Genomic DNA, 17,107 nt, shown 5'->3' with positions numbered 1-17,107 from the left:
GCCTAAAAAGGGTCCCAGCTGACCCTCTAACTTCAGGAGCTACCTACCATGTGTGAAGGCCGTTCCTTGGACGCTGCAAATAAGGTTCCCGCTCTTGACATTAACCCCTCTGAGCTGGCAGGCTCAAGTCCCATATCTGTGCTTTTTCTGTCCATATTGTCATGCATTCTTCTACATCCCAGCACCAGCCCCAATATTCTAATAAAGACTGAACTGTGTGCCTGAGTTATTGCTGTTACTGGAACATTCTTCAAAGTAGAGACATTTGTATATATAAATGTATTAACATATAAACTAATAGGTGTACCTAGAGAAGTGCAATCTTAATAAATAAACCAAATGGCATACTGAACCCTGCTCATACTAAGAAAAGCCAGAAACGCACTGGGTCAAGGGTACCACTTGCATCCCTGCCAAACAGTTTCCCTATGGGCTTGATAACTCATGAGAGTCATACTGAGGTCTTTTGGGCTGATTACAACCTTGACATTTTGATCATGGCAAATGTTCATTGACAAATCATTTAACCCCATGGCTTGTGCATAGTTTGACGGTGCTTTTGGCCGCACAGTTGACCAGTATAGTCTTGTGGGACAAGGGCCCTCTAGGTGTTGGATTTTACCTTTATTGCAGACCATTTGAAAATATTTAAAGGCGTTGCTCTTCTTGCATTGCCCTCAGCTTACTTCAGTGTGAGAACTCAAATCCGACTAATGTTGGGTCCTGTATGACTAAAGTTCAGCCATCAAAGAAACTTTGCCCACATGTCATCTACTTTAGATTTGCCCTGCATAGTCTGATTCTGTGTTTATTTTGTTATTTTGTCCCAGGTGTTTATACTTTTCTGTCCAGCACCCTGGAATCCCCAGAAGAGACTGAGCAAATACATCTTATTTTAGACAAAATAATAGACACACTGGTTCATTTGATGGCGAAGTCTGGCCTCTCACTGCAGCAACAACATAGGCGGCTCGCACAGCTCCTGCTCATCCTTTCTCACATCAGGCACATGAGGTGAGTGTACAGGGCTTTACAGAACACAACTGTGCCTGACTTTTACCAGGTCATATCTGACTGTGAATAGGAAGTACTTATGTAAATGTAAATTGTTATTTTTGTGTAGTGCCTAATACTAATGGTGAAATTGTAGATTCGTGATCCTAACTTTATTTGAAAAAATTAATAAGGGACCATTTGAAAAAGTTATTCGTGTCTGATCTCACAAATGGGTCTTGTGGAGAAGATGGGGTTGAAACACAGAACTCCTAATTTCTGGCTCTTAAGCAGACAAACTACCTGCTAAAACTCATTATCACCTATCATAAGCATGAACATGTCTAAACTATCAATCACTTAAATGGGATTTACAAAACAGATGACAGATAAAGTCCTCCACAGTTATATGATCTGCTCATCAACTTACCTGCTTGGCCTACAGCATTAGTTACTCTAAACACAACAAAGCAGAGCAGATAAGAACAACTCTGAACAAAGGGTTGCAAACCACATGAAGAGCTGTGTGTGTTTCACTCTACACCCTATTCCATGACACAAACTCACCTTAGATGTTCTGGTTGTGACACATGGGGCTATAATAGCAGAACTATTGAGTGTGAGATCTTAAGATAATATTTAAGAACTCTGAAGCACAATGAGGGTAAGATCTGGGATGTCGCTCAGCTTCAAGAGACTTTGTCCCTCATGCTTTCAAACCAGCACATTTATTAAGCAGCAGATCCACACCCTAAATCCTTCCATGTGCCGATAATCAGATTCAGTTTGCAGTGTCTGCTACTGAAGAACAGTCTCTGACTCACAAAGCACTTGATCAACAGGTAGAGATGTGGCCCACTATCACTGGGTCAAATTACTTCACTTTGGCCTGCCCTTGTATAAATACATTTGGTACTTGGTTTCAGGAAACTGTTCAATAATTATGGGTTGGTGTGGTAATTAAAGCTATTCAACAGAGAGGTTTGGACAGAGTTATATGAGAAGGGAAAACCAGACCTTCATACACATCTGAAAAACAAGAATTGGCTAGACCGATAGGACCGGCATTGACTGTCAGCCTTTTATCTACATCAATGGTTCTTAGTTTTGTCATGGTGTTTGCAAACGTTTATTGCTGAGGAAGCTGCAGGGTCATGGCCAATCTAAAAAACAAAAACACTAACTGAAGTAAATATTTTAGTCACAAATAATGTACATTGCGAAAACAGTCCAGCGAACTTAACAGAACTATTTTGTGTGCGTATGTGCTGCTGTAAAATTGCAGAATGCTATCACACACAGTAAAGGTAGCCAATGTCTGTAGTAGCCTGCCTCACCATGCCATGCCGTATGCCATAGTGGTCGGAAGAAAAATGTGAATGACACAATAATAGAACAATGAATAAAGAGGTCTGACTAATTGACCCATAACTTAATTTCTTACTGCCCGTTATGCTAACTATCATGTAGGGCAGCAATGAAGAATTTCAATTTTTGTCGTTCTTGGGCGAGTTTCTGTACCGAGCCCCAGGTGTGGTTCAGGGTCTTCATTTCTGTTTCCACAGTTGCCGCCAGGTGTTTATTGGCCTGTCTCTCTTTCATTTGCCTTGTAAGGTCCAGTCGAGAGCTGTTTTTACGATGGAGTCTTGTTCCCTTCTGATGATGTGTCCTATCCATATCTATCTTTTTCTGATAATGATGGTGTCCATGATCTCTTGCTGGCATTTGGTGAGCACTTCCTGGATGGAGATGATTCGGAGCCAGTAAATGTGCAAAGTTCTACTCAGGATGCTGGTGTGGAAGGCTGACAATTTGGTGATATTTCTCTTCATCATCTGCCAGCATTCTGATCTGTGCAGCTCTGATATAACCTCTGATTGGTTTTGGTGCTGAACTCAGATGATGTTCACACATTTTTCAGTATCCTGAAGTCATTTCTGGAATTGTTAGGTCTGCTCTTGATGTCACTTCCTGCCCCTCCATCAAGTTTGAAAGAACTGGCTAAGTAGGTGAATTATTCAGTCATGGCTAGATCCTCTCTATCCACCTTGACTGGTAAAGGGATTGGATCTACCAACAGATGCAAGTTGAGCTTGAAGCTGTGCCAAACCATGACCTCACAATTGTGGTGGGAGACTTAAATGCTAAAGTGGGAAATGGCAACTTAAAACATGACAAAGCCATGGGAAAGGTAGGTTGTGGAGCAATCACCGAAATGGAAAAAGACTGTTGGAATTTTGTGGCACAAACGATCTGGTCATAGGAGGAATTCTCATTCCCCATGATGATATTTACAAACTAATTTGGTGCTCATCCAATGAAAGAGACTGAAACCAGATTGACCACTTGATGATAAGAGACACCTGGAGATGCTCACTGCAAGATGTCAAAGTGAGAAGGGGAGCAGACGTCAGCACTGATCACCCTCTAGTGGCCACTCTTGTGAATTTGAAGCACAGAAAAAAGAGCAAAAGACCCAAGAGTTAAGTAATAATATATATTTTGACAGATATAATACTCAAATGCTATTGGCCAATAGCAGACCAAAGAAGCACAAATAGCTGGAATAGTGCTTTTTTTAAATCTATCAATAATTTATTAATTTTATATTTTGAACTTACACCAATGAAAGGTGAAGCCTACCTCCACGTCTACAATGCTGCTTTTATGAGGATTGATCTAAATGGCCCTGGCTGTTTTTCAAGGTAAAGGATGTGATGAGGTACCACCCACATGGCCTGGATCCAGTGACCTGAGCTTGCACTATAGTGAACAAAAGCTCTGACACATGGGCCAATAACTTCTTTTTTAGACATAATCAAACAAATGGCCCCGAAGTCCCTTTTCAGATGTAGTCTAACAAATGGTCCAGAAGGCCCTGTATTCTGACAGAATCTCATCAACAGTAGATTGAAGCAAAGGGAGGGAAATTAGCATTTCACTCCAGGCATACTTCAAAAGCAACACAGTGTGCCTGGCAGGAACCTAGCCATGTTCCCATGATTCTCTTTCCAGCGTACACTATACTAATGTCTTAAAATGTATCCCATTGCAGAGCTTGCAGGCAAACAAGATGGTTGATTTATGTGGGGGCTCTGCCATGGTTTCCAGTATGGCAGCCTACTTTGGCTAAAGATTCAGTGTTTGGGACCAGATGGGATACATGGTGGATACGAGACATCACGATCCTATGACAGATGTCTGTGAACCAAAAAAAGCCGTAGCTCTCCCACAATTCTGTGAGGATTCTTTCTTTCTTCTGTCTCTTGAGACAAGGCACAGGAGCAGGTGGTAACATTTTGATATTCCAAGGTCTCAAAACAGGAGGTGGAGCAGCATACCCTTGGAGATCACTCTGGGTTCAAACAAGAGTCCAGTTCTTTCTCGGCAGCGCAGAGGGTAGCAGGCAGCAGGGCAGCACATTAGAAAAGTAGTTTTCCCAGAGCAGCAGACCAGCGTACTGACAGTTCTTGTAGCAGAACAGCAAAATGTCTTCATAGGTCCAGTAGTGTCTGATTTGGTGGGGTCAGGTACCCAGTACTTATACCCAGTTGTGTCTTTGAAGTGGAGGCGATTTCAAAGAGGGGGTTTTAAGTGCAGAGGTACTTTCTTCCAACTCTGGCTCCAGATTTACCACATGGGGGTATGCAGTCCTTTGTATGGGGACAGGTTACTGCATATTCAGATGTAAGTGTCAGCTCCTCCCTCTCATCCTGCACAGGATGACCCATCAGGTTGTGGATGGCATAATATCAAAGACAGAGCACAGCAAAAACAAGTAATATCTGATTACACTAGTCAGTGATCAATTTAATTTCAGACAAAGCAATGAATGAGATGATCAAATACACAGTAATTTTGATCTCCAATGAAGTTGACACGTAGGTGATCATGAAGAACAGCCGACACGTGTTTCATCGTGAGACTACTTTCTCAAGTCTTCGGTCGATCGAGCTGCATGTGCACTAAAACAGCAAGAGCACCCTATTCTTCTCTAGTGTGAGAATGTCGTAGGTGCAGGGCAATAGCAGTATACAATCATAAGTCGAAATAAAAGGTAAAATCATCAGAAATGTGGTAGATCAACCCGGAATTTGTTATGATAAACGAATCGGAGTCTGCAAGTCGAAAACTCCCAATAGGAGTGGTGTTCATATAGCCGTGATCTACAGTAAAATCAGAGGTTCCAGGTCTCATCCACGAAAGGTTGTGGATGGCCCCTCAGTCACACCTAATGTTACTTTGTCTGTGGCTGTCTAAAGGGAATGCATAAAGTCCAGCTCCCACCCAATATGTGTATTGGAGACAGGCTGCAGACACACAGAGCTAAGAGCGGAGAAATGCCATCTTTCCAAAAGTTACAACAAACAATCTGTCCATCAATTGTTGTTTTTGCATTTGTCACCCAGAGTGGGAAGGGTATGCTCAGACGTGAGTCCCTTGCTCTCCATGCCACTGGAATCAAGCTATCCTGGCTGACGAGGGCTGAAAGCCCGAAACCGGTCCTAGGATGCTTGTTTCCAGTCCAGGGAGGACCTGGCTTGGCAGTTCGGGCTGGACTGTTCCCATGGGGCACAGGGTCAAGACTGATTTGCATATGGCTGGGTTCAAACTGGAATGGCATGGTGAGCAAAAAAACGATGGATTTAGGCCCAGATCTCTGTACTGGGGTGAATGTATGACATTGTTCTGCATTCTGTCCATCAATTGTTGTTTTTGCATTTGTCACCCCGAGTGGGAAGGGTATGCTCAGACGTGAGTCCCTTGCTCTCCATGCCACTGGAATCAAGCTATCCTGGCTGACGAGGGCTGAAAGCCCGAAACCGGTCCTAGGATGCTTGTTTCCAGTCCAGGGAGGACCTGGCTTGGCAGTTCGGGCTGGACTGTTCCCATGGGGCACAGGGTCAAGCCTGATTTGCATATGGCTGGGTTCAAACTGGAATGGCATGGTGAGCAAAAAAACGATGGATTTAGGCCCAGATCTCTGTATTGGGGTGAATGTATGACATTGTTCTGCATTCTGTCCATCAATTGTTGTTTTTGCATTTGTCACCCCGAGTGGGAAGGGTATGCTCAGACGTGAGTCCCTTGCTCTCCATGCCACTGGAATCAAGCTATCCTGGCTGACGAGGGCTGAAAGCCCGAAACCGGTCCTAGGATGCTTGTTTCCAGTCCAGGGAGGACCTGGCTTGGCAGTTCGGGCGGGACTGTTCCCATGGGGCACAGGGTCAAGACTGATTTGCATATGGCTGGGTTCAAACTGGAATGGCATGGTGAGCAAAAAAACGATGGATTTAGGCCCAGATCTCTGTACTGGGGTGAATGTATGACATTGTTCTGCATTCTGTCCATAAATTGTTGTTTTTGCATTTGTCACCCCGAGTGGGAAGGGTATGCTCAGACGTGAGTCCCTTGCTCTCCATGCCACTGGAATCAAGCTATCCTGGCTGACGAGGGCTGAAAGCCCGAAACCGGTCCTAGGATGCTTGTTTCCAGTCCAGGAAGGACCTGGCTTGGCAGTTCGGGCTGGACGGTTCCCATGGGGCACAGGGTCAAGCCTGATTTGCATATGGCTGGGTTCAAACTGGAATGGCATGGTGAGCAAAAAAACGATGGATTTAGGCCCAGATCTCTGTATTGGGGTGAATGTATGACATTGTTCTGCATTCTGTCCATCAATTGTTGTTTTTGCATTTGTCACCCCGAGTGGGAAGGGTATGCTCAGACGTGAGTCCCTTGCTCTCCATGCCACTGGAATCAAGCTATCCTGGCTGACGAGGGCTGAAAGCCCGAAACCGGTCCTAGGATGCTTGTTTCCAGTCCAGGAAGGACCTGGCTTGGCAGTTCGGGCTGGACGGTTCCCATGGGGCACAGGGTCAAGACTGATTTGCATATGGCTGGGTTCAAACTGGAATGGCATGGTGAGCAAAAAAACGATGGATTTAGGCCCAGATCTCTGTACTGGGGTGAATGTATGACATTGTTCTGCATTCTGTCCATCAATTGTTGTTTTTGCATTTGTCACCCCGAGTGGGAAGGGTATGCTCAGACGTGAGTCCCTTGCTCTCCATGCCACTGGAATCAAGCTATCCTGGCTGACGAGGGCTGCAAGCCCGACACCGGTCCTAGGATGCTTGTTTCCAGTCCAGGGAGGACCTGGCTTGGCAGTTCGGGCTGGACTGTTCCCATAGGGCACAGGGTCAAGCCTGATTTGCATATGGCTGGGTTCAAACTGGAATGGCATGGTGAGCAAAAAAACGATGGATTTAGGCCCAGATCTCTGTACTGGGGTGAATGTATGACATTGTTCTGCATTCTGTCCATCAATTGTTGTTTTTGCATTTGTCACCCCGAGTGGGAAGGGTATGCTCAGACGTGAGTCCCTTGCTCTCCATGCCACTGAAATCAAGCTATCCTGGCTGACGAGGGCTGAAAGCCCGAAACCGGTCCTAGGATGCTTGTTTCCAGTCCAGGGAGGACCTGGCTTGGCAGTTCGGGCTGGACTGTTCCCATGGGGCACAGGGTCAAGACTGATTTGCATATGGCTGGGTTCAAACTGGAATGGCATGGTGAGCAAAAAAACGATGGATTTAGGCCCAGATCTCTGTACTGGGGTGAATGTATGACATTGTTCTGCATTCTGTCCATCAATTGTTGTTTTTGCATTTGTCACCCCGAGTGGGAAGGGTATGCTCAGACGTGAGTCCCTTGCTCTCCATGCCACTGGAATCAAGCTATCCTGGCTGACGAGGGCTGAAAGCCCGAAACCGGTCCTAGGATGCTTGTTTCCAGTCCAGGGAGGACCTGGCTTGGCAGTTCGGGCTGGACTGTTCCCATAGGGCACAGGGTCAAGCCTGATTTGCATATGGCTGGGTTCAAACTGGAATGGCATGGTGAGCAAAAAAACGATGGATTTAGGCCCAGATCTCTGTATTGTGGTGAATGTATGACATTGTTCTGCATTCTGTCCATCAATTGTTGTTTTTGCATTTGTCACCCCGAGTGGGAAGGGTATGCTCAGACGTGAGTCCCTTGCTCTCCATGCCACTGAAATCAAGCTATCCTGGCTGACGAGGGCTGAAAGCCCGAAACCGGTCCTAGGATGCTTGTTTCCAGTCCAGGAAGGACCTGGCTTGGCAGTTCGGGCTGGACGGTTCCCATGGGGCACAGGGTCAAGACTGATTTGCATATGGCTGGGTTCAAACTGGAATGGCATGGTGAGCAAAAAAACGATGGATTTAGGCCCAGATCTCTGTACTGGGGTGAATGTATGACATTGTTCTGCATTCTGTCCATCAATTGTTGTTTTTGCATTTGTCACCCCGAGTGGGAAGGGTATGCTCAGACATGAGTCCCTTGCTCTCCATGCCACTGGAATCAAGCTATCCTGGCTGACGAGGGCTGAAAGCCCGAAACCGGTCCTAGGATGCTTGTTTCCAGTCCAGGGAGGACCTGGCTTGGCAGTTTGGGCTGGACTGTTCCCATGGGGCACAGGGTCAAGACTGATTTGCATATGGCTGGGTTCAAACTGGAATGGCATGGTGAGCAAAAAAACGATGGATTTAGGCCCAGATCTCTGTACTGGGGTGAATGTATGACATTGTTCTGCATTCTGTCCATCAATTGTTGTTTTTGCATTTGTCACCCCGAGTGGGAAGGGTATGCTCAGACGTGAGTCCCTTGCTCTCCATGCCACTGGAATCAAGCTATCCTGGCTGACGAGGGCTGCAAGCCCGAAACCGGTCCTAGGATGCTTGTTTCCAGTCCAGGGAGGACCTGGCTTGGCAGTTCGGGCTGGACTGTTCCCATAGGGCACAGGGTCAAGCCTGATTTGCATATGGCTGGGTTCAAACTGGAATGGCATGGTGAGCAAAAAAACGATGGATTTAGGCCCAGATCTCTGTACTGGGGTGAATGTATGACATTGTTCTGCATTCTGTCCATCAATTGTTGTTTTTGCATTTGTCACCCCGAGTGGGAAGGGTATGCTCAGACGTGAGTCCCTTGCTCTCCATGCCACTGAAATCAAGCTATCCTGGCTGACGAGGGCTGAAAGCCCGAAACCGGTCCTAGGATGCTTGTTTCCAGTCCAGGGAGGACCTGGCTTGGCAGTTCGGGCTGGACTGTTCCCATGGGGCACAGGGTCAAGACTGATTTGCATATGGCTGGGTTCAAACTGGAATGGCATGGTGAGCAAAAAAACGATGGATTTAGGCCCAGATCTCTGTACTGGGGTGAATGTATGACATTGTTCTGCATTCTGTCTATCAATTGTTGTTTTTGCATTTGTCACCCCGAGTGGGAAGGGTATGCTCAGACGTGAGTCCCTTGCTCTCCATGCCACTGGAATCAAGCTATCCTGGCTGACGAGGGCTGAAAGCCCGAAACCGGTCCTAGGATGCTTGTTTCCAGTCCAGGAAGGACCTGGCTTGGCAGTTCGGGCTGGACGGTTCCCATGGGGCACAGGGTCAAGACTGATTTGCATATGGCTGGGTTCAAACTGGAATGGCATGGTGAGCAAAAAAACGCTGGATTTAGGCCCAGATCTCTGTACTGGGGTGAATGTATGACATTGTTCTGCATTCTGTCCATCAATTGTTGTTTTTGCATTTGTCACCCCGAGTGGGAAGGGTATGCTCAGACGTGAGTCCCTTGCTCTCCATGCCACTGGAATCAAGCTATCCTGGCTGACGAGGGCTGAAAGCCCGAAACCGGTCCTAGGATGCTTGTTTCCAGTCCAGGGAGGACCTGGCTTGGCAGTTCGGGCTGGACTGTTCCCATGGGGCACAGGGTCAAGACTGATTTGCATATGGCTGGGTTCAAACTGGAATGGCATGGTGAGCAAAAAAACGATGGATTTAGGCCCAGATCTCTGTACTGGGGTGAATGTATGACATTGTTCTGCATTCTGTCCATCAATTGTTGTTTTTGCATTTGTCACCCCGAGTGGGAAGGGTATGCTCAGACGTGAGTCCCTTGCTCTCCATGCCACTGGAATCAAGCTATCCTGGCTGACGAGGGCTGAAAGCCCGAAACCGGTCCTAGGATGCTTGTTTCCAGTCCAGGAAGGACCTGGCTTGGCAGTTCGGGCTGGACGGTTCCCATGGGGCACAGGGTCAAGAGTGATTTGCATATGGCTGGGTTCAAACTGGAATGGCATGGTGAGCAAAAAAACGATGGATTTAGGCCCAGATCTCTGTACTGGGGTGAATGTATGACATTGTTCTGCATTCTGTCCATCAATTGTTGTTTTTGCATTTGTCACCCCGAGTGGGAAGGGTATGCTCAGACGTGAGTCCCTTGCTCTCCATGCCACTGGAATCAAGCTATCCTGGCTGACGAGGGCTGCAAGCCCGAAACCGGTCCTAGGATGCTTGTTTCCAGTCCAGGGAGGACCTGGCTTGGCAGTTCGGGCTGGACTGTTCCCATGGGGCACAGGGTGAAGACTGATTTGCATATGGCTGGGTTCAAACTGGAATGGCATGGTGAGCAAAAAAACGATGGATTTAGGCCCAGATCTCTGTACTGGGGTGAATGTATGACATTGTTCTGCATTCTGTCCATCAATTGTTGTTTTTGCATTTGTCAACCCGTGTGGGAAGGGTATGCTCAGACGTGAGTCCCTTGCTCTCCATGCCACTGGAATCAAGCTATCCTGGCTGACGAGGGCTGAAGCCCGAAACCGGTCCTAGGATGCTTGTTTCCAGTCCAGGGAGGACCTGGCTTGGCAGTTCGGGCTGGACTGTTCCCATGGGGCACAGGGTCAAGACTGATTTGCATATGGCTGGGTTCAAACTGGAATGGCATGGTGAGCAAAAAAACGATGGATTTAGGCCCAGATCTCTGTACTGGGGTGAATGTATGACATTGTTCTGCATTCTGTCCATCAATTGTTGTTTTTGCATTTGTCACCCCGAGTGGGAAGGGTATGCTCAGACGTGAGTCCCTTGCTCTCCATGCCACTGGAATCAAGCTATCCTGGCTGACGAGGGCTGAAAGCCCGAAACCGGTCCTAGGATGCTTGTTTCCAGTCCAGGGAGGACCTGGCTTGGCAGTTCGGGCTGGACTGTTCCCATGGGGCACAGGGTCAAGACTGATTTGCATATGGCTGGGTTCAAACTGGAATGGCATGGTGAGCAAAAAAACGATGGATTTAGGCCCAGATCTCTGTACTGGGGTGAATGTATGACATTGTTCTGCATTCTGTCCATCAATTGTTGTTTTTGCATCTTTCCAAAAGTGGCATTTCTAAAATAGAAAATAGGGATGATAAATTCAACTTTACAAACAAAGAGTATTTATCATTACGATTCCAATGATATGAAACATGACAGAGTTATTCCTTCTCAATCAGGAATTACAGCTTATAAGTGTAATAAGCAATTGCCAAAGTTAACCAATGAGAGGGGTAGGCCTCACAGTAGTGAACAAATTTTGTGGGTGTTTTTCACTAACAGAACATGCAAAACTTAATAGTATGTGTCCTACCTTTTAATTACATTGCACCCTATCCTATGGGCTACCTAGAGCCTACATTTGGGGTGACCTAAAAGTAATAAAAGGGGATTCCCGTTTGAGGCTTGGCAAGGGGTTTTGAATGCCAAGTCGACAAGGCAGTGAAAACTGCAAACAAAGGCTCTGCAGTGGCAGGCCTGAGACATGTTTCACATGTTACTTGTATCGGTGGCACAATCAGTGCTGCAGACCCTCTAGTAGCATTTAATTTACAGGCCCTGGGCACATGTAGTGCACTCTACTAGGAACTTATATATAAATTAAATATGCCAATTGTGGATTGGTCAATCAAACCATGTTTGGAGAGAAGCACATGGACTTTCGCACTGGTTGGCGGCGGTAAAGTGTTCAGAGTCCTAAGGCCAACAAAAAGAATACAGCAAGGGGAATATTCTCAAGGATCTATTGCCGAGTTATCGGCACTTTATCGCAGCCAAAGTCGCAATAAATTTACTGCCCCATTCACAAGTTGGTGCTAACAGCCGATAACATCAGTTTACCTGCGATAGCAGCCGCAAAAAACATCTCCACATATGAGCCACCCCCTTTTTCCCAAATCGTTTTTATCCACACTCAGTGTGGGAGGGTATGCTCAGACGTGAGTCCCTTGCTCATTGCGCCATCAGGATTCAGGCAAGCCGGGCTGACGAAGGCTGTGATGCCAGAAACCGGTCCCCGGAAGCTTGTTTCATTCCCAGTATAAGAATTGGATTGATAGTTTGGTTTGCCTTGTTCCCATCACGCACTGGGACAGATACAGACTAATTTGCATGTAGCCAGGTTCTGAGCTGGGATGGTGCAGTGAGCTAAAAAACGGTGATGGATTAAAACCATGATCTCTTGACTTGGTGTGAGTATTCTGCATCATTCAGAAACTCTGTCCATCACCACCCCCTTTTTCCCAAATCGTTTTTATCCACACTCAGTGTGGGAGGGTATGCTCAGACGTGAGTCCCTTGCTCATTGCGCCATCAGGATTCAGGCAAGCCGGGCTGACGAAGGCTGTGATGACAGAAACCGGTCCCCGGAAGCTTGTTTCATTCCCAGTATAAGAATTGGATTGATAGTTTGGTTTGCCCTGTTCCCATCACGCACTGGGACAGATACAGACTAATTTGCATGTAGCCAGGTTCTGAGCTGGGATGGTGCAGTGAGCTAAAAAACGGTGATGGATTAAAACCATGATCTCTTGACTTGGTGTGAGTATTCTGCATCATTCAGAAACTCTGTCCATCACCACCCCCTTTTTCCCAAATCGTTTTTATCCACACTCAGTGTGGGAGGGTATGCTCAGACGTGAGTCCCTTGCTCATTGCGCCATCAGGATTCAGGCAAGCCGGGCTGACGAAGGCTGTGATGCCAGAAACCGGTCCCCGGAAGCTTGTTTCATTCCCAGTAAAAGAATTGGATTGATAGTTTGGTTTGCCCTGTTCCCATCACGCACTGGGACAGATACAGACTAATTTGCATGTAGCCAGGTTCTGAGCTGGGATGGTGCAGTGAGCTAAAAAACGGTGATGGATTAAAACCATGATCTCTTGACTTGGTGTGAGTATTCTGCATCATTCAGAAACTCTGTCCATCACCACCCCCTTTTTCCCAAATCACATATGAGCCCGGCATCTATCGCTAATGAGATGCAGAGTAGGCATTCCCGTGCAAAAAGCTGCAACAACACCACTCCGCAACAACCAGCCACATCGGCGATAAGATCTCAAAACATGCGATAAGGCACATTAGCAGCAGGAATCTAACACCTGTTCTGACCTGGTGTAAAGTCGGATGACAACCTGCACCATCAAAGGGAGCCCAGCCTAGAGCCACACGTGAAGAACAACCGATGCCATGGAGCTATTGATCATGCTGCCCGGACACCCAAGAGGGCCACAACCCACACTGACACCACCCCCAGAACCCCACTCTGGGCACCCCCCACCCACCCCCAGACAAAGATATGTCACATCAACGTCACAAAATCATGAACAAAACAATGTGCCTGATGTTGCACAATTACAACACCTAAAATACATGTGTGGTCAGAAAAATGAGAATCATACTTTCATCTTAAAATTTCCAAATAATTCCTTTCATTCAGAATAAACACAAAACAACTTTTTTGAAGAGTCATGGCGGGTCTTCTCAAGACAATCTGTAAGTCACTGCCTGCTAAACAAATTTCTAGATAAGAAGGTGTGTCATGCGATCATCAAAGGACAGAGAGAGCGAGCGAAAGAGAGAGATAGAGGGAGAGGGAGAGAGAGTGAGTGAGAGAAAGAGAGAGAGAGGGAGAGAGAGAGAGAAAAAGAGAGAAAAAGAGAGAGAAAGAGAGAAAGAAAGTGAAAGAAAGAGATTGTACAAGGAGCGCAAGGCCAATCAGGCTATTGGCTCATACATGCCAACTGTTGTGTGCGTATTACCATTGGTGCACACTAAGTCAAAGGCCTGGCATCAATTGCAACGTGAAGGCCACATCACATTTAAAAAAAACAAGCATTAGTCAGACTAACATTAGGTATGAAAGCTCCTTTGTCTCAATACACAAGGCGGAAGGACATCTTAACCCCCGACCTTGGTCTTGAATCCGGCTGGCACTCCCTGCGAGAGATACCATACCAGATCTTGACGACTCCCACACCACGAACTGCGCGAATGAAAGACCAACATTTCTACACCCCACACACTCTTGTCCCTGCTTGAGGTACACCTGCATGGGATGCCCTTGGCACGTAAGTAAAAAACAACCAATACGTCCAAACGTTGCACACAAATACGACTCATTGCTCTGAGCAGTGGCATATCATCCACATAACTGTCGCCTGTCAGAAGAGTGCTGGTGCTACAAGACCAACAAAGGCAATGGCAGGCAATCCCGGGCACATGCGCAACCCCTATCACGTGGAACTTTACGGTGCACGAATGCTGCATCTGTTGGGATCACTGCCACTGGCAGTGTTGCGCATCAGTTACCGTCTGAGTTTTCGTCTTGCGTACGTCACCTGCATCCAGCCCTGGTTCCACTGTTGATCATGCACATTTGAATGGCCCATGGATTTCTTCCTATTGAACACAACGGTAGCTGAACTGGATCATGACTTGTGTGTGCGCCCCCTGTTGGCCCACAAACAGGAGTGTAACCATGATACACATGCGTGGGATGCCTTGATATTTGGTGTATGTGCAGGCAGTTGGGCATGGGAGATTGCACAACTCCTCATGTGCAGTGACCACATCGAGGTGCTCCCCTATTGGGCTGTTTTGCGGATTGGTGAAACGGCGTGGACGGAGCACAGCTGCCCAGACCAGTTAATGGATTGGCTCACCCTCGTGTTCCTTGAACTCGACAACGATGTACTCTTGGAACAGGTTGCCCATGAAGCTGCGCTCGTATTTCTGAACGAGTAACTACGTTCCTGAAGCCACAACTGATTGTCACCCAGAGCACAGGTCCCCACAACTTGTAGCCTCTTGGAGGAATGATCACATATCCCACCACATCAGTGGACATGTCTGCCTTTGCCCGGACACAGAATGCATGTGCGTGGACCTACGCGTGTGTACACACACCTGTGCAAGGTGATGCAGCCCCATAGGCGGAGCTGCACAGTGTCTTTTGGCAACGTTACAAAATAGGAGAAACTGTTGGGGGGAGAGTACACATATGGCAATGTTGTACGACATGTGACCTTGTCGGACCCTTTCACCTGCTCACTGTCAACAGAGCACACAGCCGGCGCAGTCCGGTGGTACAGCACTATGCTGATCCCATGGGCTGTGAGTCGTGTCCCCTGACAATGCAATGCTCAGATGCCAAACATCACATGACTCGTCCAGCAAGGCAAGGTGGGCTGAGACCATTGACATTCGTAATGATTTGTGTTCATTTTTCCTTTGGCTCAAGATTCAATGTTTGGGACCAGATGGGATACATCACAATCCTATGACAGATTTCTGTGAACCGAAAAAAGCCGTAGCTCTCCCACAATTCTGTGAAGATCCTTTCTTTCTTCTGACTGTTGAGGACAATTTATGAAAACAGTCCACCTGGAGAAAGGTGCGATATGTGCTCAGATTTGAGGGATTAGGTGACTTGTGTTGATTGACAGTATGTTGGATTTTCCAGTTTAAACATGGCTGAAGATATATTCTGGAGAGTGCACATGCAAGCTGTGCAAAGGTGAGTTAGGGGTTTATCTTGAGGGATGTGTGTGGAGTGCCTGGATCTGGGTGCAGGCACTGCGGTCTGTCTTGTGTATCCTGGAAGGAGCTGGAGAATGACAAATTTGACGAGATCTGCTAACAGACAATAAACGTCACACCTCAAAGAACAATAATGACTTTTTGGCTGCAAAATGCCCGTAAGGAGACTGATACCAATGAGGTTAAACCAGAGGCAGAGGGAATTCCAGGGGCACAGTGAGGGTTGATCTAAGTTAAACTTAATGGCAATACTTATCATTTTGTAGTGGTCTATATGGAGCATGGAGAATGAAATGACTTCGAGAGAGGGATTGTTGAAAAATATACAAAGCTATATTACTAAAGGTAATGAGGATATGGGAAAGTTCTCCTGATGGGGTCAATGTGATTCTGGGCAAATCACTTAATCTTCCCATGCCTAAAAAAAAGAATGTGTCCTTATGTAATGTAAATAGTGCTCATGTAAAGTGCTGCAATAGCTTCGGTTCAAGTTTACTCGATGTAAAACTGCAAAAAAGGAAAGAGAACTGGTGGCCAGAGCTGCTGCAGCGAAAAGAGATTTGGCTATTCCTGAGCCAAACTGATCGGATGATGAGGACATGTGTTAGAAATTGGGTTTCTGGTTGGCTGAGATATGCACCCTGTCCATGCAGGAACCACAAACCTAGCCAGGGTAAGTCACAAACACACCCTTAATTTACCTGTGCTCACCCTCTGTTAACTTAGCACAGAGCAGCCAGGCTTCACTTAAGAGGCAATGTGTAAAGTATTTGTGCAACAATTTAAACAGTATCATAATGAAAACATCACAAACATACTCCACAACACTTTATAGATATAGATTATGATTTTATAAATAAAATAGGACCAAAACTACAAAAATCCAATGATTAGAAGGCAAGATATGATTTTTCAATCTTAACAGTGAAAAATAGCACTATGAAGCAATAATCGCCTATAGGGTTATATTGTCGAGCTGGATCGGGACAAAATCAAGAATTCAGGCGGACCACAAGGGAGTACAGGCCAGATACAGGAAGCCAAGCAAGGTGCGCTGAAAAAAGGTACTTTGATCCTGGTCGCAACAGGAAGATGTAGGGTAGAGCTGAGAGGTGCGTTGGTGTCGATGCCACAGTTGAGGGGTTGCATCAATTTTCTCCATGCAAATATGGCGTTGAACCGGTTTTGAAGGGGAGCGTTAGTTTTGAGATGCGTTGATTCCAAAGCTGATGCACGAGATTTCTCCACACACTCGAGAGGATGTGTCAATTGTCTCTATGCAGTGGTGGCGATGTTGTGGTTCCGATGCATCAGTTCCAAGAGTGATGCACGGGTCCAAAGTGTGCTGCACCGATTCTGCTCCCTCAACAGCAGCTATGAGGAGATGCTGCTTCCTGCAGCA

General features: G+C 46.6%; 1 protein-coding gene across 1 annotated transcript in view; it reads left to right on the top strand.

The window, feature by feature from the left end:
* Positions 1 to 17,107, top strand: part of ESR1 (estrogen receptor 1) — a 1,483,571-nt gene that overhangs the window by 1,432,909 nt on the left and 33,555 nt on the right. The window contains exon 7 of the mRNA XM_085609317.1: positions 831 to 1,014. Within this exon, the coding sequence (XP_085465443.1) occupies positions 831 to 1,014 (184 nt within the window). The remainder of the gene's footprint in view (positions 1 to 830; positions 1,015 to 17,107) is intronic.

The sequence above is a fragment of the Triturus cristatus genome, chromosome 6 (assembly GCF_964204655.1).
Source record: "Triturus cristatus chromosome 6, aTriCri1.1, whole genome shotgun sequence".
Classification (NCBI taxonomy): domain Eukaryota; kingdom Metazoa; phylum Chordata; class Amphibia; order Caudata; family Salamandridae; genus Triturus; species Triturus cristatus.
Note: the sequence above shows the minus strand (reverse complement) of the source record. Positions and strands in the feature narration are given on the sequence as shown.